The 23280-nt window shown below is 47.1% G+C and overlaps 1 protein-coding gene across 2 annotated transcripts; it reads left to right on the top strand.

The window, feature by feature from the left end:
* The first annotated feature begins 1366 nt into the window (after positions 1 to 1366).
* On the top strand, positions 1367 to 23021 carry LOC144138820 (galactokinase-like). Of its 2 annotated transcripts, XM_077671298.1 has the most exons (9): positions 1367 to 1796; positions 1829 to 2235; positions 3188 to 3368; positions 5672 to 5804; positions 11601 to 11735; positions 13332 to 13510; positions 19131 to 19281; positions 20824 to 20983; positions 22834 to 23021. In XM_077671298.1, the coding sequence occupies exons 2-9, from the start codon at positions 2065 to 2067 to the stop codon at positions 22921 to 22923; spliced, it is 1200 nt and encodes a 399-aa protein (XP_077527424.1). In that variant the 5' UTR covers positions 1367 to 1796; positions 1829 to 2064; the 3' UTR covers positions 22924 to 23021. The 2 variants fall into 2 exon arrangements, with proteins under 2 accessions (XP_077527424.1, XP_077527423.1); XM_077671297.1 differs by having other exon boundaries at positions 1367 to 2235.
* The last annotated feature ends 259 nt before the right edge of the window (positions 23022 to 23280 follow it).

Genomic DNA, 23280 nt, shown 5'->3' on the forward strand with positions numbered 1-23280 from the left:
TAGATGCAGGCTGCAGCGTACGTGCGCGTGCGCGTTTAGTTTCTTGCTGCCACCAGAAAACGCAGTAATAATCAATATTGGTGTGAATAAGTAACATTTACGCCTTTTGGCACCATTGGCGTAAATAACTAAGATATATTAGCATACCCTCCCCTTTTCGCATTTTTAGGTCTACATCCCTCTTTATCGCCATTACTGCTGAGTTGACACGGTTAGGCAATAGGCGATCACTTACGAGATACGTTGTCCGTTACTTTCCTAACTGCTGATCTCAGGCGTTATGTTTGTAAGTATACTTTATATGCCCTCAAACTATCTTTATAAAGATAGTTCACGTGCACCAATCCCGATCGGCGATCGATGCGTTGGTTGACAACGATCATCTGGCGTACAGCAGATTTCTGCACGCACGTCACGAAATTACATTAGCTGAGTGGTAGAAAGGCCGGGTAGTCACCTTGATCGCCTAAATTTACAAGAAAAAAAGAGGAAAGAGGATCGGTTTTATGTCGCTTCCAAAGAGACTTTAAAAGTTTTTTCTGCATATAAAACGTGGGCTAGTACTTTATTCTATTGATATTTATGGAAACATAGACATTATTGCGCCAACTGTCGTACACCTGCACGTTGTTTTCGCGAGTATGTTGCGCACAGCCATCCTAGATGGCTAGGCGCGACGTGTTGGCTTCGAAACTGCAAGGGCAAAGTGGTCGTGGCGTCGTGGCTACTTAGACCTCCCCCCGCCATTGATCAGCGGTTGTGTCTATATATCATCAACCAGATCCAGATAACAGTATACCCAGCATAATTATAAAACTCACAAAGCTACGACAGAATAAGGAGCACACTGCGTTCACACGAATTCCAGCACAGTTTTGAACGCGCCGCGCAAACAATACCGCTCGCGCTGCCCTTTGTGGCCAACATGAGAACTGCACCAACCAAACTGTTCCAAACTGCCTCACAAATCAATTTTGTCCACAAAATAAGCTCAAATAATTCTGCGCATAACAATTTTAACCTATTGTGAAGCAAGAAAATGTAAATATAGTCTTCACCTACTGCAGTCGTTAAAACCGGAAGTTAAGATACAAACTTGCTCTATTTTAACAAATGTTGTCGTTGTGCTTGCTTTTTAAAGCTTAATAGTTATCGTTTTATATATTATAGCACCACAATAAGGAGTTATTGGCTTGTAAGCAAAATGTTTAACCGGAAATGACGCATGGGTGGATATAACGCTTTTGGCCGAAAAGCGTTATTCTCACCCGGTGGGAATAATGGCGGCCGTGAGCAAAAAGGGAAGTGAACAAATCACGAAACTCCTGCAAAAATGCTGCGAAGTTGGCAGCTGTGCCTGGAACCAACGTTATGGTGGCTAGAAGTTTATAGCTTGGAAATACCTCCTGGAGAGTAAATGTTTCAGTAGTGACAATACAGGCGTGCCTTCTAGTTCACTGTAGGGTGACCGGCGTGTCATGAAACACTGAACGACATGGAGGAAAGAATGCTGAACTGGCTGAACGAGAACTTGTGCGCTGGACACAAATAATTCAGCTTCGGTTTACACTTTAGATTCTGTCTAGTTTTGTGTTCACTCATTTCGTTCGAAAGCGGAGCTCGATGTTTCAAGGCTCGGAGGTGAGCCCCCGTTACCGGTTTGACCAGTTGCCAAAATAGTCGCTCAGCGGGAAAAATCAAACCAAGAACTTGCCATTCTCAAACGTGATCGACGCATCTGCAAGTTAGTTTTCCGCATCCGCTGTTTCAGTTGCGTCGTTTATTTCACGCATCGAGCGAGCTGTTTGCGGCTGACACTTGAAAAAAGGAAAGAGAAAGATTCGCAGCAACGCGCCTCGTTACGTTAGCCGCTCAGAACTTCCGTTTCGCCAGCTGGAATGGGCGGCGTGTCAATCGAAACCTTGTCCCCGTTCAAAAGGCGGCCGTTAGCGTCGTCGCTGAGCCGCTGATTGCGTTCAAGTGGCTATCTCGCCCTTCTCAAGTGCCTCGACGAAGTGCGGGCGTTCTTAATAACGGGACACGAAGTAGATTTGGACAATCACAATGGCGGCGGAAGCAAACGCGTACGAGAGCGTAGCAACGCTCGTGGCCCGAGCGGCCGACACGTTTCGGGCGGAGTTCGGAGCGGAGCCCGAACACTACGGCTGCGCCCCGGGTCGGGTCAACCTCATTGGAGAGCATGTAGACTACTGCGATGGACTGGTCCTTCCAATGGTGAGCGCGTCCGTGCTCTATTCAATGTCCTAGTTATTCTCCCCACCGCCCGCAACCTTTTAACTATTTCGCGTGAGCTGTTGTTTTAGCTGCATGATTTTCACGCACGAAGGTGAGTGAGAAGGCAAGGTTTAAGCACCACGTGTGATCAGCATCTCAAATGCGTGCACATATATGTGCCCGCGGAGCATGCAAAGTAATCTTATCTTTTTTGTTGACTAAGTGTTATCTCGTTTACACCACGCGTACACCACGCCCAGATTTACATGTAATTAAAATTTGATTGTGTTGGCAGGCAGATCATTGGGAAGACATACCACAAAGCAGATGAAAATTTTTTTAAAGTTGAGCAGCTGTGGTTATTGCTGGCGTCCAATTTGAAAATACAAGAATGTAACCCGAAACTACCAATCAAGCAGTTAAACTTTTGCAGATTCTTTGCTGTAAACTCGCTGCCTCGAATTTATAACATCTGCCCACCCCCCAGGCGAAAATATTTTTCCTAGCTGGATTATTTCTGAACCAGAAATTTCTTCTAGCTAGAAATAGGCAGAATTTCTAGCTGGATTGAGATTTTTTTTCCGGCTGGCAGCTATTACTTCCAGCTGGACGAAAAAAAAAAAAGCCTGCAAGCCGGAAATAATCGTCTCCTGCTAGACTAAGAATTTTTCAAGTCAGAAGCTGTTGATTCCAGCTAGAATCTATAAATCTACTCAGAAATGAAGCTGGAAATTATGATTGCTTGCTAGAAATGCTCTTTCAATTTTGACGGGTACGGTTTTACAAGCTGCTCTCGGAAGAAAGAGAATGAGTGCACCCGTGATCCTTTTCTTGAGAATGCTGCAAGGCACGAGGTAAACGGAAGCACCGATATGTTTTTCTGTTAAGAGGATCTATTGTGCCTGATTAAGGCTGTCAATCGGCCGCCCTTGGGTCCGTTGCATTGCCACAGGCCATGCCCATGTACACGGTGGTGGTCGGTTCCGCCACCAAGGGCAGCTCAACGTGCAACGTGCACAGCCTGGGCTTTCCCGAGCCGGCAAGCTTCTCCCTGCCATCTCAAGAGAATCCCCTCAAGCCCGGTCCTCCGTCGTGGAGCAACTACGTCCGCGGCGTGGTCGCCCACTTTCCAGGTGAGTCGAGAATAAGTCACGCACTGCCTGTTCTGCGGACCAGAGCACAGAATGGTGTGCAGGTTTATTCTGCAACCCAGGCCATGGCGGTGGTGTTCAGCTTTGAGCTATGGCTAAAATGGTCCCACTGGTCGGCTTTCACATTGCAGGGGTAGAGTCGCATCATTTGTGAAGCTTTTTTTTTCCCTTGGGTGAATTTTGTATTGGTATTGTATTAAGAGGGGACACTCGTCTTAAAATAACTTCTTCTAATTTTTTAGTAAACTTTGTGAAACTTGTCAGTCTGGCGGCTTTTCCCTCACCGATTTCAAGTATGCCATTATTTTTTCAGTTGGTCGATTAGTTGCCAAGATAACTAGAGATAATTGGTCATTTTTGGTCAAACAATAGACAAAACAGTGTTGGTTATAAAACTGCAATCTTTATATTTTCGAATACTATGAGCTCTGGTGAATGCAATAAGAAAATCGGTTTATTGATGCATCGCTTGGAACTCATCTTACAGCTCATCAAACTTTGGTGGCCTCAGTGGCAAGGAACCATTTCGAATGCCCATTTCAAACAACAGTTTGATGAGCTGTAAAATGAGCTCCAAGCGATCCATCAATAAACCGATTCTCTTATTGCATTCACCATGGCTCATAGTACATAGTGAAAAATATAAGGACTACTGTTTTATGACCAATACTGTTCTGTCAATTGTTCCTCGAAAAAATGGCTGATTATCTGTGATTACCTTAGGAACTAATTGACCAACTTGAAAAAAATAATGGCATATTTGAAATCGATGGGAAATAAACAGCAAGGCTGGCAAGTTTCACAAAGTCTACTTCAAAATTAGAAGAAGTTGTTTTAAGACCAGTGTGACAGTGTCCCCCCTTAAACCAATGACCGCATTAACTTTGTAAAGAGCGGTTCGTTATCTTTCAGGTCAGTTTAGATGAATGAGCCTCAACTATAAAATGGATAAAGGCAATCAGACGCTCGCAGAACGACCAAAAGTGCCAGGTGTGTCGAAACGAGACGAGACAGCACGCCTGCTTTGTGCTTGGATGTTTCAGTTTATTAGAGTTGGCAGTAGTTTTGGTTCGTTGTCAAGTGCCTTTGCCTTTTCGTCACCCGTGCCCACCTCTTAACCAGTCCCTCATTGTAGCCAACGCATCCATCAAACACTGGAAAAATGCAAACACAACCATACTCTTAACCACAACATCATGTCTTAAACCGTGGTGAATGTCGCACTTGGCCAAGTCATCTGTGCAGCTGGCTGGCTTCTGTGGTTGAAATTTGAACAAGCTTAGAGAGCCATTTCAATCTAGAAGCACAGTGCGTTAGGTTATCGTTGATTGATTGATTGTAGGGTTTAATGCGCCGACGCAACGCAGGCGATGAGGCGCGCCGTAGTGGAGGGCTCCGGAATAATTTCGACCACCTGGGGATCTTTATCGTGCGCCGAAATCTCGTACACACGGGCGTTTTCGCTTTTCGCCTCCATCAGAAAAGCGGCCGCGGTGGCCGGGAATCGAACCCGCGACCTTGTGCTCAGCAGCGCAACGCCTTAGCCACTGAGCCACCGCGGCGGGTAACGTTAGGTTATCGTACTTGCGTACGTGTACATGCACACATGAATGTGAGCGTAGTGTTTCTAAGAAACCAAGCGCAAATGTTTGGGTATCTCTAATTAAAGACGCAATGAATGGCAGTTAAGTGGTCCAAACATGCACACACAGAATGTGAAAGGTACTGTGCAGTCTAATTGGTACTCAGTGGCTTGTATGCAAGAATGTATGCTACTGTTCGTATGCGTAGGCGTAATGTATTGTATGCTTGTATGCGTAAGCATACAATACATTACGCTTGGAACTCATTTTACAGCTCATTAAACTTTGGTGTTTGAAATGGCCATTCGAAATGGTTCCTTGGCAATGGTGCCACTGAATTTTAATGAGATGTGAAATTGTTTCCAAGCGATGCATAAAAAAAAAAACGATTCTCTTACAGCACTCACCAGGGTTCATAGTGTTGGAAAATGTAAAGATTACAGGTTTATGACTAATGCTGTTTTGTCTATTGTTTCTCCAAAAATGGCTAACTCATTATCCAGGGAACTAACTGACTGACTCAAAAAATAATGGCATATTTGGAATCAGTGTGGGAAAAAGCAGCAAGACTGACAAGTGTCGCAGAGTTTTAAAATTAAAAGAATTAAAAGAAGTTGTTTTAAGAGCAGTGTCCCGGAATTTCTTTAGTAATGGAGTGTACGATCTTTCACATTAGTACTTTCCTGGTTTGCAAACTTGCAGGGCCCCTGACGAGTGGCTTCAACGCGGTCGTCGCGAGCTCGGTGCCTCCGGGGGCCGGTCTGTCCAGTTCGGCTGCCCTGGAAGTGGCCACATTCAGCTTTCTCAGCGCACTGTTCCCACGAGACACAGCTGGGTGAGATTACAGCGCGGCTCAGAGCGTTTGTAAAGCGGTTATAGTTTTAGAACATGCACAGATCATGAGGCATTTTCATTTAGGGACGGGATTCCAAGGGATTCATTTAGGCCTGACGGGATTCCAAGGTTTGACCATATCTGGTCTGCTAGAAGATTCGTAGCCAAAAACGTGGGATCACCGACTGAAGGTTTATTAAGGGGGCAGTTGGGTCTTTGGGGCCGAAAAACGGTCAAAAAAAGCGTTTTTGGGAAAATGGCATTTTCGGCCTAGACGGCTATTTTTCTATCAGTCTGTAAATTTCCTCATCAAAAGGCACCATATTTTGTTGTTATTATATTATAATAGCATTTTAAAGTGCACTCTACAGCTCAGTTAGCGCAGAATTCGAGGGTGAAACGTCACTTTTCTTGGAATGCAAAGCTAGCATTTTGACCTCGGATATCTCGGCACCCAGAGCAGGTACAACTATAACTCTTTTTGCTTCTGATACCGAAATGTGTGGAGAATACAATGTTGGAAACAAATTTTTCAAATGGAGGCTTTGGAAAATTATTATTGTGTTCAAGTGGCACCACCTGCGATCCATTTCTGGCACAGCGCGGGAGAAGCGAAGTTCAATATGTTGTAAAACGACCAAACATAGCTGAATCAAAAAAGTTCTTCCTATGTTGTATTCTTTAGTCATTTGTCTGCCTAGCCACATGGTAATTGCCATTCTGTATGGAGTGGTTATTTTGTAACTGCGACCCAAAATAATGGCAATTAATCATTAATTAAGTCAAAATATAATTAACTTACAAAAAATCTAATGGCAGATGTGAAAGCACAAAAAACTCTATAATGCAGTGCAGTTTCATTAAAATTGGTTGGTAAATAAAAAAATAGCTCTAAGAAAAAAAGACATTTCGGCTTCTGTGTGGGAGCCTTGTTCATTGAAACTGAGCGAACGAGCCTTTCGTATGGAAGCTGAAGCGTCTGTTTTTCTTTCTGATAAAAACTTTTCATCGGCGATGCTACATTTATATAACTATGAAACTAACTTGACTCATCTCGTACTTGAAGTTTGGGCTTGAAAGGTGGAAACCAGAAAAAAACGGTTTCGCCTTCCAGGCCCAAACTTCAAACGGTCGTAACTTCTACTATGCACCAGATACTAGAATAGAATGATAATGTTAGTCTTAATGCACTCCTTGATTTGTGCACCGTTCACTGTTACCTTAGTTGTTCAACTGCATCCCTCCAGCAGTTTTTCTACTAAGGCTGTCAAAAAAATCAAATATAAAAACCCAGATAAATTTGAATGTAGTCGTTTTACGCAAAAACAAATTTTATTTCTGCAAACAGAATGAAAAACTACATACGCCTCCCCAATTTTTATCATAACTGTAAAAAACAAAGTTTTTGAACAGAGACCCATGTGCCCCCCTTAACTCTCTGGAACATTTAATCCACGAGATACGCTGCCAAAACCGTGAAACGGTCTAATGTGCCCACGAGGTCCTTTGGTGTCGACTGTGTTGGCCTTACCCTTCTTCACCTGCATGCTTGCAAAGCCTTAATTGGTGAATTAAATTTTGCTTCATTTTTTGTAAAGAGTACGTCATCAGCAAGGTGCGCAGCTTAAACTGTATTGGGTTCATTGAATCAATTTCTTCAACGCCAAGGACTTCCTACGAATACGGGTGGCGCAATAGGGACCGGGCAGCTGGACGGGTGACGCCACCACTCTGCGCTCCCCTCGTTAGTGGAATGAGCCGATGCATTGGACTACGCAGCCTCGCGTTGTTTCTGCAGTGTTTTCTTCGGTGCTTTGAATGTTTTGGTGGTGTTGTGAGCGAATATGCGCGATGAAACGAAGCCTAGACAGATGTGTTGGGTTCATAGGATCAACAACGGCTACGTAAACTTGTCGGACGCTTTTAATGTTGGGTATGGGCTACAATGACATGGGCGCTTCTTGCAGCAACCTACGCTTGGCTCCGCCCGTTCAGGGTACGAATAAAACTAGGGGTGTGCGAATATTCGAAAATTTCGATTATTACTCGAATATTAAATATGGTATATTCGTATTCGCTTCGAAAACTATGTATTCGCATTGTTTCGAATATTCGAACGGGTTCGAATAATCGGCTATTATCGAATATTTTGGTTGAATAGTTTAAGGGGGGACGCGTCTTTCAACTTACGAAAACCGTCGCAAATTTGTGGCACAATGACAGCGCAAATGGGCGGTGGCAAAATGTCAGGGCAAATGTGCGAAATAACGGCGATTCTCGGAGCGCTTAATCTCCGCAACGGTGCCACCGAGCGCGGCCATTTTGGTACCATTGGATCGGCCGAGCGATCCTCTTTCCGGTCCTCACTGGCTTTTTTATCTTCGTTCATTCACAAACGCACGAATGGCAGAAAAATAAAGGCGCACAAACGAAGTGAGATATAGATGCTGAAGCGCGGCTGGCCTTTCTGACTGCGCGAATGGAAACGGCTCTCCTGATTGGGCGTCGCTGCGGCATTTCAAGATGGCGGCCACCTGAATTGCGCAATGCGCGTTTCTGAGTTCATTTGCACCGCTTTGCTCGGCCAAGTTTCTGTTCAATCATGGTATCTGCGGTGGTATTCAACAGAGACATTAGCGCGATGGGAACGCCTGAGATCACAAGCCATATTACGGGAAGTTGCGTGGCTGGAAAGTCGGATCGGTCACCGAACGCTTTTCGTGGGGCGCGAGAATTTACCCTGGAGGGGGAAACGCGGTGTGCGCGCTTGTGATAGCGGTTCCCGCAGTGAACTTTTCGCCTTATTTGCGATGCTTACGCGCTTAGTTATTGCTAAGCTTGGCAGTAGTCTCGCTAGCCTTGGGAAAGAAACGGGCGACGCGCCAAAAGCTTCGGCGCGCACGGCGTAGCCGCTGGGCGTTGGAGCATCGCCTGACTACGCAACCTGGTACGCTTGAACTCCAGTAGTTGTAATTAATGCCTGTGATTTTAGATTTAATCGTAAGGGCGACCTGACGGGCCATGTCAGGGGTAAACAAAGGATGACATGTTCCGGTGTACGAGCGCCGCGATGAGGGTGAGCCATATCGCTTTCTTGCGCAACGTTTCCCGCGCACTTCGAGTAATCATGAAAACATGTCTGAGTTAGGAATAAGAACGTGTTGACAGCGTTAAAAATGTACCTTAGTTGAATTAAAAAAATTGATTTTATTTATTTTTTAGGGAAATTAATAATACCAATGCACACATCTATAGTTTAGTGCATAGTGGCTGTGCTGCGAGGAATATTGGATGCCCTCAATTTTAAGAGTACCAAAAAATGGCCAAATATTGAAGTTGGAGTTATGAAAAATATTATACCAAGCTTCAAAGTAGCTCATTTGTACCCTTGTGGTATGTAAACTTCTGGCACTGAACGCCTGCACGTAAGCTGCTGCTCCAGGCAATGATGTGCAGCATAAAAGAAGTCAAAGCTCAGTTTTCAAATTGAAGGAAAAGAAAAGAGTGCTTAATTTGTTGCCATGGTCACTGCAGAGGGAAGTTTTGCAGTGCAGTACAAGCAACCAGCTAACCTACTTTGCATTTCAAGCCGTCTCCCCCCCTTGGTCCACAAACTGGGCTGTGTACGCTTCACAGAGAAGCTGCAATTGATGTTTTATGAAAGAAAAAAGGGTGCATAAGGCATTCCAATTTTAAGGCAAGGCATTCCAAAAGCCCCGTGTTAAAAAATTATGAAAGGCTACAACCCTGGCGACTTTTGATGAATGAAATCTATTTTTCAACTTTGGAATCCGTTTTCTCAAAAGTTTTTTTTTTTGCTACCTACGTCTCTTGTTTTAGTGATTTCTTTGTGACCTGTAGGTGTATTATTGATTCCGTTTTTTGAGTTTCATTCCTTGATCAACAGTTCAGGTTGTGACACTCTTGGTTTTTCAGGTTTACTTTTGGTGAATTTTTTATTCAAATGGTCATTCATTGTCTATATGCCTGTTGTATATTCACCTCTAAAAAACGAAAAACTAAAAAAAGTTGTGTTCTAATAAAAAATCTAAGACTGTCAAGACCTCGTCCATTCATTTGGAAGTGCAAAGTGTTTTGAACAAGCTTTCTGTCATGTTTTATAGGCCACTCAAGCTCGGTACAAAGTGGACAGAAAGAAATTTTATAAATAAAGAAGTTTTCAAAATATTACTTTGAAATTTTTATGTTGCTACCAAAAAAGCATTTCCGGTTGCTGTGCAAATTTTCATCGAAATTCACAAAGAAATCAAGAGGTTGATTTCGAAAGCCACATTCGCCTTAATTATTCGATATTCGATTCGATATTCGAAGCTAGATATTCGTATTCTATTCGAATTAGAAAAATTTGATATTCGCACACCCCTAAATAAAACTATTATTAGCAGTATTCATTCCTTCTTAAAATGCAAAAACGGCTACGTAAAATTATTTGACGCTTCCAAGTTTGGGAATGGGCTACTTTGACATGAGCGCTTTTTGCAGCACTCTGTGCGATCTAAGTAGGAATAAAGCTATTAATATTAATATTCATTTCTTCCACTTTAGATTATCTTCAGCTGGTTTCAATGACTACGGTTTCCATGCCGGCCTTAACGCTGGGATACCTTGAAACGTGGGCTTTGAAGAGAAATGCACTTACGCACGCGATCAATTACCGTGTGGTTGTGGAAACGTCGTGGCAGTTTACACTTTCTGTCTGTATCCGTGAGTTTTGTGCCTTCAGTTTTGGTGAGCGACACTGTGACCACATGGGAGTCTGGGAGTTGAAGCGGAGCTCCCACGTTTGTAGTGGATTTACTGATCTGAAGAAAGTCCTTGTGGCCATCTACGCTGTGCAAGCCGCACCGCAGCAGAACGACAGAAAGCCATGCACAACGACGCTGCGCTGAACGCCACCGGCATTCCACTGACGAGCAGTTTGCCGCGGGCGGTGCTGTTTGCTGAAGCGACGGTGGTGCCATGCAACGGCCGCCCAGTGCCTATAGGGTGGAGTAGGTGGGCATTGCTTCGCAGTTGTTGCAAGGACAGAGCAAGGAGAAGAATTACTTTAAAATATCTATGTGTTAAGATGGGACCAGTGTACAATGAAGTAAAAAATTCCCTATTTTTGCGCGTATAACCCGCCCCTGCATATAATCCACATCCTTACTTTCAGCCCGCTGGAAAAAAAAAAAAATGCTCGCGTGTTGCCCGCACGTTTGATACAGGAAAGGCTGCACCAAAGCTACTGCTCAAGCAACACATCCTGTACTATGTAGACAGAACAAGCGTATATTTAGCAAGTACAATACACTGACTGCAAGGCAAAAGTCACAATTCGCTCAGTGTCACTGCTCTCACTAAAGCTATGGAAAGGATTAGTCAGTGCTGCTGCGTGGGAGCTTCATGGCACGACGTGCATTGCTGTGAAGCTACACTAAAGGATAAACCCGCGTACTATCCGCACCGCTACTTTGACACTGAAATATTCGCATATTTGGTGCACGCTATATGCGAGAAAATACGGTAAGATTTTGAACACAACAGGAAGTGGTTGAAAAAAAGACGTGTGTGTATTTCATGCGTTTCATTTCTGGAACATTATCCAGTGAAGGGTCGATGGCAGGTTACGTTCAAGAAGGTGTTTACCCTAACTATGTTGTTTATTTCTCACTTGCCATTGTCCTGTGTCGTCAAAAAAAAAGGAAAAAGCTTCGTTTCTTAGCGATGTCTCAGGTTTCGGAATGGTGGCATCAAACAAGGCTGCTTCACCAGATTTTTTTTTTTTTTGTTCCAGAGGTGATGCGGTGAATGAGGCAGCCCTGTGCTGCCAGAAGGCGGAGCACGAATTTGCTGGTGTTCCGTGCGGAATCATGGACCAGATGGCCGCCTACTGGAGCCAGCCCGGTCACGCTCTGCTTCTCGACTGCCGGCAAGTATAGGTGGTGTTCGTTGAGAAGTTTAGCTGTCAGTTTCTTCGCTTGGCAACACTGGAAATGGCCACAGACATGGCCAATGCGCCACAGGCTTGGGCCACTGCGGCCGCACGCCGAACAAAAAAAAAAAACACCGGCGTGCGTCGCCTGCTCCGTTTCAACCCGATTCTCAACGGTGGTGTGAACATCACACTCACATTGAACTCAAGGCAATACTTTGCGTTTGGTGAGGTAGACTTTGTTAACGTGCAACGCAGTCATGTGCTTAGCATGGACAAGTACCGCCATCCCGCAGAGCCCCACGTAACGAGTGACAGCGCACTCACACAGTTGCCTGCATGCGCGTCTCACTGCTGAATACAAGCAATATGTACCGCTATAATCAATGAGCCCTCAGAAACTCAAGCCTACTTCTAATGTTCCTCGAAGGAAAAAGCCTAGCGATTATCAGAGACTTCTGTAGTGCTACATTGTGTTTACGGTTCTTTCTTTACTTTTTTTCCCCTTTTTTTTTTAATCATTTGATGCGAACTACACTGACAGGCAGAATAGCTTCAATTCAGCATTGGCCATTGTAGTACCACTTGTGTTGACGCCGACAATGATGGTGCCCACGTTCACTTCCCACGTTTGATGTTAGACCCGAGACTTTTGCCTTATTAAAACAAAGAGTGAAGACATCAGAGCTGTCTTTACGATGTCATGTACCGCCGTAAATTGCCTGCTGTGGACAGCACTTTGCTGTCCGGCTTACTCAATTTACTTTCCAAGGGGCAGTGACAATGTCCCACTGACTGATATTTAGTTGGTCGTGTATTTTTTCTCGCTAACACTGAGGCAACAGATCACAAAAATGAGGTGGCACAGCCTTTGTGGCTTTCGTGTTTGTGGTTGTTGGAGGCTGCTGTATTGTTTATGGGTGGAAAAATGGCTTCAAGCTTTACGAATCCATAATAGTAACACCATAGCAGCTATGAATGGCCATTTTGCAAGCATGCAAGCAGAAGCCAAATACACCTCTAGCTCTCTCGCACCATTTGAGTAGTCTTGATGCGTTCACAATTTGAGCTTCGCGTACAAATCGCATGCGCCACATTTCATTCTTTAAAGGAGCCATGAATGGTGGAATGCGTGCCTTGTGTTTCCCACGTGTTATAAGGAAACATGACCCTGTCGGTGCTGGGTTCTCGTGCGGCTTCCTCGTGCAAGCAGTAGTGATGAGGATGTCGGTGTCGTGTTTGATTCAGGCAAAGGAGATAGTGGCGATGGTTTTACGGAGAGGGACACTGAATTTATTGCAGAATGCACCTCAAATGCCTTAGGTATGGGGTATTACACCTGGAGTGAGAAATGAGCAATAAAATGTAGTTATGTGCCGTAAACCATTTTTGCAAAGATTTTTGTTTTAAAGATGTTACTGAAGCATTTCATGGCTTAAGAAAATTTGGCAATATTAGTACAGGACTGTGTTTCTTTATGAGCCCTTAAGGAGTTAATGGAGCAAACGTACTTTGTCTTAATGTAGCCTTTAAAGTACTCAGTAAAGCAGCCTGCCCATTCAGTCTGTGGTCCCGCTTGTGCCTGTTGTGCAGGTCGCTCACCTGGGAACACGTTCCCCTGAAGCTGTCGTCGGCAGTGATCCTGGTGACTGACTCTCAGGTGAAGCACGCCCTCACTGGCGGCGAATACGCCCAGCGCCGTGAGAGCTGCCAGGCTGCCAGCGCCGCTCTGGGGAAGAGCTTACGAGATGCCTCGCTCGACGACCTCGAAGGTGTGTTGTGTAGCCAGGCCACCTCTGTGTCGAGCCTCGTGAAATTACAAAGCTTGAGGGTTGGTCACAGGTGCAGTTGAGGCGTTCCGCAGGGGAACGTCCTTTTGCCCATGCTTTTCATGCAGTCCACTGAACTGTAGTGGTGCTGTCCTTTTTGTTTCGCTCTGAAAACTGGACAGTGTGCGTGCAGTTTAGCTGTAGATCTGTTTAGGCCACCAGTGGGTCGACACGCAGTGGTGTTGTTTCCCACTTGTTGTGTAGTAAACTTTCTGTTGTTGTTCCATTGACCGATGAGGTGGTTTGCATTTCAAAATCGGGGCAGTTGATCATTTTTGTGTGGTATGAAAGTATAATGTGTCACAAGAAGACTTCACAGCTGCCGCCGCTACTTGCTTCACACGACATGGCAATGGAGCAATGGTTTTTTTTTTTTTTGTCTAGCATTTGTTCTTGCTGCAGGCAAGGTTCAGGGAGGGAAAAAAGAAAACGAAATGTTTCTGACAACACTAGAATCGTGTGGCCACACCACGTGTTTCTGTGAACCTTTTTCAACACACTCTTCCCTGCCGATGCTTGCAAATGCTTGTAAACCCCGAGAGAATAGGCTTCATGCGTGGCACAGCGAAGTTTACTGCTTTGCCCAGTCTGGCACACAGTGCATGTATTTTTAATTCATCTAAGAGAAAGCATTGGCGTGATAGTGCACGATTGGGTGGATAGCGCTTTCCATCACTTCAAGCTGTGGCCGGCATTATGAAATTTTTATCATTTTGAGTGGGGGCAAAATGAACTATTGCATGCTACACGTCAAAGGCATGGGTGAATAATTATTTGTTACACACCGATAACTACACAGGCGTAAGCTCGCATTATGAAGGGCTGCACCGTAGCAAAGCATCCCTTGGAGTATTTTCTCATTACAGCTCCTGCAGGCTGCCCTATAGCCACCTCTTAGGCTATCTTGGGACGAATGCCAATGCACCCAAAAGAGGAGTTTTACAGAAATTACCGACATTTATCGGAAGTTATCCAAAAACAAAAAAAAATTCATAACGAAAACTTGCTAGCTGCCGAAAACTGCACACTGTAGCAGATATCCTCCTCTCCAAGTGCCATTGAACCAGCACTGCTGAGCAAGGCCACGGGCTGTGCCTTTGTCAGGAGCATTCATGACCATCCTCATGAAAACTTTACCATCCCTTCGTAAAGAAAGTTGAGAGAAGCGTAAAGACTTCATCCAATTCAACGAGATCATCAAATCTTCACAGACTCAAATCAGAAATGAAAAACGAACCCACGCGACAATTGTGCGCATGAAGCTAACGCACCTATGAACGATGTAAATGTACACAGATACATGGTTCCTGTTGTACTCCTTCTTAACGATCGATGCCCGTATTTGCATTATCTAGTGTGAGCCAGCGCACCGACTACTAGTGCTACTAGCGACACCTGCCCGACACATCAGAAGCCAGCGCCGCAAGCGCACAGACTACGGCGACACCTGCCTGCCACATCGAAAGCGAGCACGAAGCCGAGCAGAGCGAGTGTGCGGCGCGCGGCCGGCGGTAGTAGCTTGAGAGGCTCCTCGAGGCGTCTTGCCTCGCTAATAAAGTTAGTTTTCTGCCTTCGAGTGCCTTGGTCGCGTCTCGGGCCCTCGCTGGCCCGCGTCGCCCCCCACAACTGGCGCAGTCGACCCCGAACCGTGCCTGGAGCATCGCCCCGTGAAGTTTCGTCGCCCAACGCTCCCTCCGTGTGCAGGTGCTACCGCCCACTTCGCCGGAGCCATTTCGCGCTTCGCCCTGTGTTTCGCCGACTGTCGTGTTGGCGCCTGCCCGCCCGATGAAGTAACCTGCCTTCAGTGCCCAAACCGTTCGCCCTACTCGCCCTCTCGTCTCGTAACCAGTTTGCTGCCTTGTACCGCCATGCCGCTCGTGAATTGGAACGAGGCTACGCCAGAGGACCTCGCAGGCTTTACAGCAGATTATCTCCGTGAAGAGTTGGCTCGCCGAAATCTGGACGCTACCGGGCCGAAGGAAGAAGTAATAAACCGCCTTATCGCCGACATCGCTCAAAACCGCTCAGCCACGCCCACTTCCCCAGACTCCGCGGCGTCCACCCAGCGCCCTGACACAGCACCGCCTCCGCCGAGCTCCGATGCAGCACAAACTACCGAGTTGCTGACAGGTTTACTTCAGCAGCTCCTTCATGTGTCGCAACGCGCTGCAGTCCCTGTTCAAGTCACAACTCTTCCAGACCTGTCCGCATCGCTTCCTACTTACAGTGGGGACGGCGGCATTTCAGCGTCCCACTGGATTGAAGAGTTGGAGCGAACTCAAAACCTTGCTTCGTGGCAGCCTTCAACACTACTCGCTGTCGCCATGGGCAAACTTCGTGGAGCGGCCGCTGATTGGAAAGCCGTCATTGGTCGTCAATGCCCGACGTGGGAAACGTTCAGGCAAGCGTTCCTAGATCAATTCAGCGCCAAGCAGACCTTGCTGCAGTGGCAACAAGCAGTTACTTGTCGCGTGCAAGCACACGAAGAGAATCTTGTCAACTACTCTCTGGCAAAGCTGAAGCTCATCTCTGGATGCCCAGTCACTCTCTCGGACACTCAGCGCATAGAGTACGCCCTTCAAGGCATTGCCGACTCGAACCTGGCCACTACTATAGCAGCACAACGCCCAGCGACCGTCGCAGCATATATGGACATTGTCACTCAGCTTGATCAAACACTGAGCCATTCGGCCATTCCATTTTCACGCCCAGGGTATCTAAACGCCACACCACCCACTCCAAGCCTACAGTCACCTTTCCGCAACTCAGCGTACATGAATCCTCAGGCTGTGTCAGACAGAACGAGCCGGCCACAGCGAATTTCAGCCCTGCCACCAGACCAACAAGAGTTCCGATACCACACCATCTCCGCTAAACATGGTGCTCCTGCCTACCGTCCTGGACAGAACTTGGCCGAAGCTGTGTGCTTCCAATGCCGCCAAAAAGGACATCTCGCATCCAAGTCTCCATCTAGAGCTACCACTCCATCGTCTAGTACACATTCTTCCCCAGCTCTCCACAGTACCCCTTCGGAAACCCTCGATGGATCACTGGTCCAGTGTGCCCTTGTTACCACCACAATTGCTGGGATTGGTCAAGTGGATGCATTTCCCGACAGTGGATCGAAAGTGATGCTTGTTTCCCGCTGCCTGGTCAGCTCTTTGCCCCTCTTGCCCTGGACTAGACCCCCTCTAGTCGTCGTCGGTGGAGAAACAGTAGCTCCAGCTGGTGCCGTATGTTTGAAGGCTTCTGTCGGACCTATCACCGCCTTGGTTGAAGCAGCCGCCCTCCATAATAATGCTGTGCCACTTATATTAGGTGAAGACTGGTTTTCTGCAAGCCATGCACAATTGGTGTTTCAGCCACCCATGCCAACTGAAATTCGCCACGCACCCACAGGAACGATTGTTCGGTGCCATGAACGACTGTTGCCCAGGATGTCGAACGCTGTTATGATCCAGGGGCCCTCTTTCAATCACCATATGCCTGGACATCACAGATCAGCAGGCCTCCAGCGTTTGCCACTTTCAGGACCAGAAGAGCAGCCGTGGTTACCACTATCTTGCCAAGATAATGTCCCAAACACCTACAGCCCCTCTCCGGCATGCAAGCAAGCTGCTTCTCCAATAGTTGAGCAGAAACGCAGCCAGTCCAAAAGCAAGTTGAGCAAAAGTCGCAGCAGCAACAGCACAAGTGGCAGTTCCCGCAAGCCCTCGTCCTCATCGAGCAGTAAAGCGCACAAGAGCAGTTCAAGAAACAAGGAGCGGCACAAAGATCCACCCCAGGAGAAAAACAAGTCATGTGACGCCAAACCTTCATCTGCAGGAGATGTTGAGCACAATGCAGAGCACAAGCCACCCGAACTGAAGCAGTTGGAAGCCAAAATTACAGAGCCAAAATTGTCTGAGGCCAAAAGTTCATCGTCAGAAACTGATTCAAGGCGAGCAGACAAGTCATCGCAGAAGCACCGAGACAAGTCGAAGGACAAAAGCTACAAAAAGCGTTCCTCCAAGGGGCACAGTTCTCAAAAAGAAGCAGCATTGAAAGTCTCTTCTCTTCCACCGCCAGCACACGCAGAACCCGCCTCCGCAAAGCCTTCAATGAGCAGCTCCGTGCTACGTCGTCCACCATTGTCGCCGCCTCCCCCTTCCAACAAACCGCGAAAGCAGAAGTCGGAACGGAAGAAAAAGGAGTCTTCCAAATTGCATCAGCCCAAGAATTCGGCCAAAAAGCCCCGATGTCGGCAAAGCAGAAGCCACCACCAGAACCCTCGGAACGGAAGTTACGGCCAGAGCCTCTGGAGTTGAAGCTGCCAGCGGAGCCGCTGGAGCGGAAGCCGCCCGAACCCCCAGCGCCAAAGGCGCCTACCCGAGCGCTTGAAGGACTATTCCCTCTCGCAATGAAGGCAGCAAGCAGTGCCACTTCCGTGACCAAAGGGACTTGGTCCAACAGAGAGGAGCCGGATGTGAGCCAGCGCACCGACTACTAGTGCTACTAGCGACACCTGCCCGACACATCAGAAGCCAGCGCCGCAAGCGCACAGACTACGGCGACACCTGCCTGCCACATCGAAAGCGAGCACGAAGCCGAGGAGAGCGGGTGTGCGGCGCGCGGCCGGCGGTAGTAGCTTGAGAGGCTCCTCGAGGCGTCTTGCCTCGCTAATAAAGTTAGTTTTCTGCCTTCGAGTGCCTTGGTCGCGTCTCGGGCCCTCGCTGGCCCGCGTCGCCCCTCACACTAGAACTGTTCCTTTTTCGTGATGTTTAAATACAACCACTTTGGCACACGGGAAGCCCAGTGTCACATATTTATTTATTTATATACCTTAAACGCCCAGCGGGCATTAATTAAGGGGGGATACATAAACCGGGTACAACAGTGTCAACTATACATTTGGTGAGGGAACTGTCACAAAGTGGTGAGTCAACAACAGCATGCAACAAACTTGAAAAGAAGCGAGCACACATTGTCAACACGTGTAACGCACTTTACACGAAAAGAGTCGCTACATGTCTTCATGGGCTTCTAAATAAGACAATAAAGCAGATTTGAAACGCGATGCATCAGTGAGAGAGACTATGGCTGAGGGTAGGGCATTCCATACGTTTATACACAAAGAAAGAGGTGAAAACTGGTATTTTTTAGTGCGCGAAAATATTGGTTTAATCTGGTGAATATGCACCATGTGTCCAGAGATCTTTTTGGAGGTTTTCCGGTCGACCGACCGGTCTATGGGGAAATGCGTGTTTTTTGACAGGACGCCATCTGCCCCACCGAGCAAGCTTTCACTTTGAAGGGCTACACGAATTATCTTGAATGCTCTCGACAAACAAAAGAAGGCTGTGGCGACTTCTCGGGATGATGGGTTTCTCTTTTGGGTGAAAGCGCCGTTGTTCATCACGCCCGTGTAGCCGAGAGAAATGGGTGAAACTTCACCAATAACATTGATATTAATCAGTAATTATAACAAGGCAACAACGATACTAGTCTGCTTCTCCACCAGGTACAGGCATAAGTCCAGGCGAATCGTAGTCCGGCCTGTCCCCCTTTTGGCACTTCTTTGCAGGCTGCCGGGAGCGACTGACGTCGGAGCAGGTCCGGCGAGCGAAGCACGTCATATCCGAGATCCGCCGGACCAAAGAGGCAGCCGAGCACCTCCGCAAAGGGGACCTTCACCAGCTGGGGCAGCTGATGAACGCAAGCCACGCGTCTCTGAGGTACGCACTCCCGCTTGCAGGGTGATGATCCACCAGACTTTTTCTTCATTTTCATCCTAGATGTGCTCTTGACAGGCAACGCTTTGTACATTACAAGCATCGTTATCGTCATCATCGTCAGCCAGTCTACACCCACTGCAGGGCAAAGGGCTCTCCCAAGGATCTCCAATTATCCCGGTCCTGTGCGTGCTCCCTGCGACTAATTTATCCCCGCAAACTTCCTGATCTCATCTGCCAATCTAACTTTCTGCCGCCCCCTGCCACGCTTGCCTTCTCTAGGGATCCACTCTGTTACCCTCAATGACCAACGGTTATCTTGCATTCGTAATACATGCCCTGCCCATCTACAAGCGCGCACAAAACATTCACTAGGCAGCCAGTTTATTTTTGTCTTTTTTCGCGCCGCCGGTGTTGAGAGTACCAAGTTACCTCGTAATCGTAGTGCGAGTGACAGAGAACGAAAACAAGGGAACAAGTGAAAAATTATAAATATCTTGCACTTCAAACACAAAGTTTTACTCGTAAATAATTGTTTTAAGTGTGAATACACTTTATAAGCGACCCCAAACCATCCACCGCCGGCGGCGGCGTCGGCGTCCGCAGTGCTCCTCTATAAAGAAACAGCATCCGGCGCCAGGTTTCGATCCGCGGACTTTGCGGCCGCAGCGCGACGCTCTACCGATCAAGCCACGGACGCGACGGTGATATCAGTGTTGACGCGCCTTATATCTTTAACACATTCAAACTACGCCGTCAGCGGCGTGCGTTGGCGACTCAGCGGCGTTATAGCGGCTTGATAACTGCGTGGTGTACACGTGATACTACAAACCCGATGGAAGAAATGGAAGAGAAGGCGGCGAGGCGGTGGGCTGCGGGGGCCGAGCGCAAGCGCCGCAAGCGGGCCGACAACCGTGCATTCGCACTTTCACATACATTCTCCCCCTCGGGGAAATGCGGGGGAATTTTTTGTTATTACGGCTTGCAGAAACTGAGCCCGAAGGTACGTCCGTTCGTGTTTCAAGGGCCTTTGAGACCCTCAAAGGTCAGTTGTCGTGCTCCTTTGACTCAAATGCCATTTGAACCAAACACCGTTGAAAAACGTCGTGTAGCAGCTCAAAGGTGTCATTTGAGTCAAATGACATTCGACTCGAAGGCCTTCGAAACGCTCGTGTAGCACGGGTATTAGATTTACTTCCAGCCAGCTTTTGCCAGTCCACCTAGGAGAGAAAAAAAAAAACCCGCAAGCAGGAAATAATTGTCTAGCTAGACTAAGAATTTTTCTAGTTAGAAGCTGTCGATTCCAGCTAGAATCTATAAATCTAGTCAGAAATGAAGCCGGAAATTATGATTTCTTGATAGAAATGCTCTTTCCTATTTCCTGGGGCTTGTTCGAGTAATTAGGCAAGCAGCGTCTTTTCGTGCAGTTTTAAACATTCCAGCAAGGAAAGCAGCATCTCCTCTTCGTAGAACCTTAGCTGTGCTGAACGCTATCGTATGTTTGAAATGCCGGCTTCCGCAAACGCACCTGTTCTCTCTCTCCAGGGACGACTTTGAGGTGTCCTGCCCCGAACTGGATGAACTGACTCGACTGTGCCTGGAGGCGGGGGCGTACGGTTCGCGGCTGACTGGTGCCGGGTTTGGGGGCTGCACGGTGACCCTGGTGGAAGAGCGCCACCTGCCGGCCGTCATGGAGAGCATTCAGGTAGCGGAATCCCAAAGGAATCTCGACAGGCAGTCTCCCTCTAAGTGTAATAAAGGGGCCACGAAGCGAAAAAATTCCCGGGCCATCTCCACTAACGCGAAACCTGGGAAGGGGTGAAGCATGCAGTGTGCGAGTGTATTGTTGGTGACTTGGCATTGGGGGGCAGCGGTGTACAGCGTTGCCATATAAAAGTCTCCTGTATTTGAAGCCCGAAGCCTTCCAGCGCGAAACGTTGGAAAACGAGTGTTGTTCTCTTAGTACGCATTTTTGGCCAAGGAGATGAGACGTTCTAGCGTGAGGTGTTGGAAAAAACGAGTATCCGGGTGTTTTAGTGCCGTGACTACATGAGACAAGAGACAACCCAAGTCCCTAAGGGTTTGGCTCATTGGAAAGACTGTTTTGCCCCGAAAACAACAGTAACACTATTGCCGCAAAGTTAGAACAAATGACGGAGACATTCAGAAAAATGGGTGAACCAGTGGCGATTTCCCCAGCTGCCTTTCTACAGTGTCTCTACGACGTCACGGAACCTTGCTTCTGGTGATGGTGGGCTGCACACCTAGACCACTGGGCGATTGTGGGGGAGCCTCTAAATATTTCTTGCTCTCTTATTCCATTCATAAACATCCTTCGTATGCCCTTAGTGGAACCGAGCTGGTTGCCAAAGGCCCACTCTATCAAATTGATGAACAAGGTTGTTTTCTGTCCCCACGGTCCCTTAAAGTGCAATACCAAAGAGGGTACCCCCATCACTAGGGCCCCTCACTTTTTGCGGTGAAACATTTCAAATTCTGCGATTCTAGATAGGGGAATCTGCAAAATTCCGCGACAACATTGAAACGGCATAAGGTACATGTAACAGTTCATTTATTAGACACTTCAGACTCCTAACATGCTAGATTTTATTTACTACTGAAGGAAGCTATTGTGGCTGAGCATTTGGTGATACTTTGTGCTTTCTTCACCAAGAGAATGGTGCTTGTGAGGCCCGGTGTCACCATAGCGACTGAATGACTTTTCTGAGTCAACAGAGTTGATTGGCACCGACAGGGCAATGGAAGAAAGTGTTGGAGTCAGGTGTTCCATCCCAGCCCAGAAAGCCAGGACATCAAAATCTTCACTTGGCTTTTCTTGTTTAGAAAGAAATTGTGCCACTAGAAATTGTGCCACTGGTCACTAGACTTGAGGTCATGGGCAGACTTCAGGACACTTGCCATTCAGCAGCTAGGGCTATAAATCCAGGAACGGCCCCAAACTCTGATCTCTTCTCTGAGAGACACCCAACTTGCAGGGGATCCAAGCACCTCACACTCTTGAAGAACTTCCAAGTGTCAGAGTTCTCCAAGTATACTAGCGCCTTGCTAGCCACTTTACTCATTGCATCCTTCATTTCTTTGCAATCTGACCGGCCTTGTCGTGTGCAATGTTCTCTTTCTGTGGCTATGGCTACGCCCCTTGATTCGAGTGGAGGCTGTGCCACCTAGCCACTTTTATTATTTGATAAGGTAGGAATACGCAGATGCAAATTAAAATTTTCAACAGTAAAAATGTTGCAGACAATTAATAGAAACTATTTTGCTATTGCTAATAGAAAATACCACTTTTCCGCCACATTTCACCGAATATATCGTTTTGGAGACGTAGCGCCACACTTTTAACGGTTTTTTTGGAATTCCGCGAAAACACTTCAATTCCGCGATTTTTCGCGGAATTGCGGAATTGCGGAAAGCTAGGGGCTCTACCCATCACTGCGTGTGTGTGAAGTCTTCGGTGCAAACACTTATGCAAATTCCTTGTGTCCGTCGTTCTCTCAACTTGTGAATGCACTTTTTGTCCCCCGTTTTTTGCAGAAAAACTACAAGGGCCAGGCTCGCTTCTACGTCTGCCAGCCCTCCGGCGGTGCGACGTTTGGCTCGTGCGAAAGTCTAAAGCATCTGTGATACTTCAAAGATCTGGAGATGGCCCGTCACTGAATGGCTTTTATGTAAACAGTGCAGGTTTTCAATGCCTGCACTATAACCTGCATTTGAGGGCAAATTGAACAGGCTGGGATGGCGAGTGCAAGTAGAGAGTTCCTAAAACGCAGACACGTTTTTATTTTCATGCGTCGCTTGTAATTTTCTGTTGCTACCGTTGTTTACTTCAGCCAGGGTGAATTAGAACATTTGAGCACATTTGAGCCCAGTGCTTACTAGTCATACAGCCTCCCCTGTTTGCAAGTGTCAAGGTGGATGCACTTTCTTTTGAAATTGTGACTGTGTATTCAACAAGAGCATTGTATTGTATGCATTGTGTGA

Source organism: Haemaphysalis longicornis, unplaced genomic scaffold (assembly GCF_048455015.1).
Source record: "Haemaphysalis longicornis isolate Haplotype H1 unplaced genomic scaffold, Haemaphysalis longicornis Haplotype H1 scaffold_5, whole genome shotgun sequence".
Taxonomy (NCBI): Eukaryota; Metazoa; Arthropoda; class Arachnida; order Ixodida; family Ixodidae; genus Haemaphysalis; species Haemaphysalis longicornis.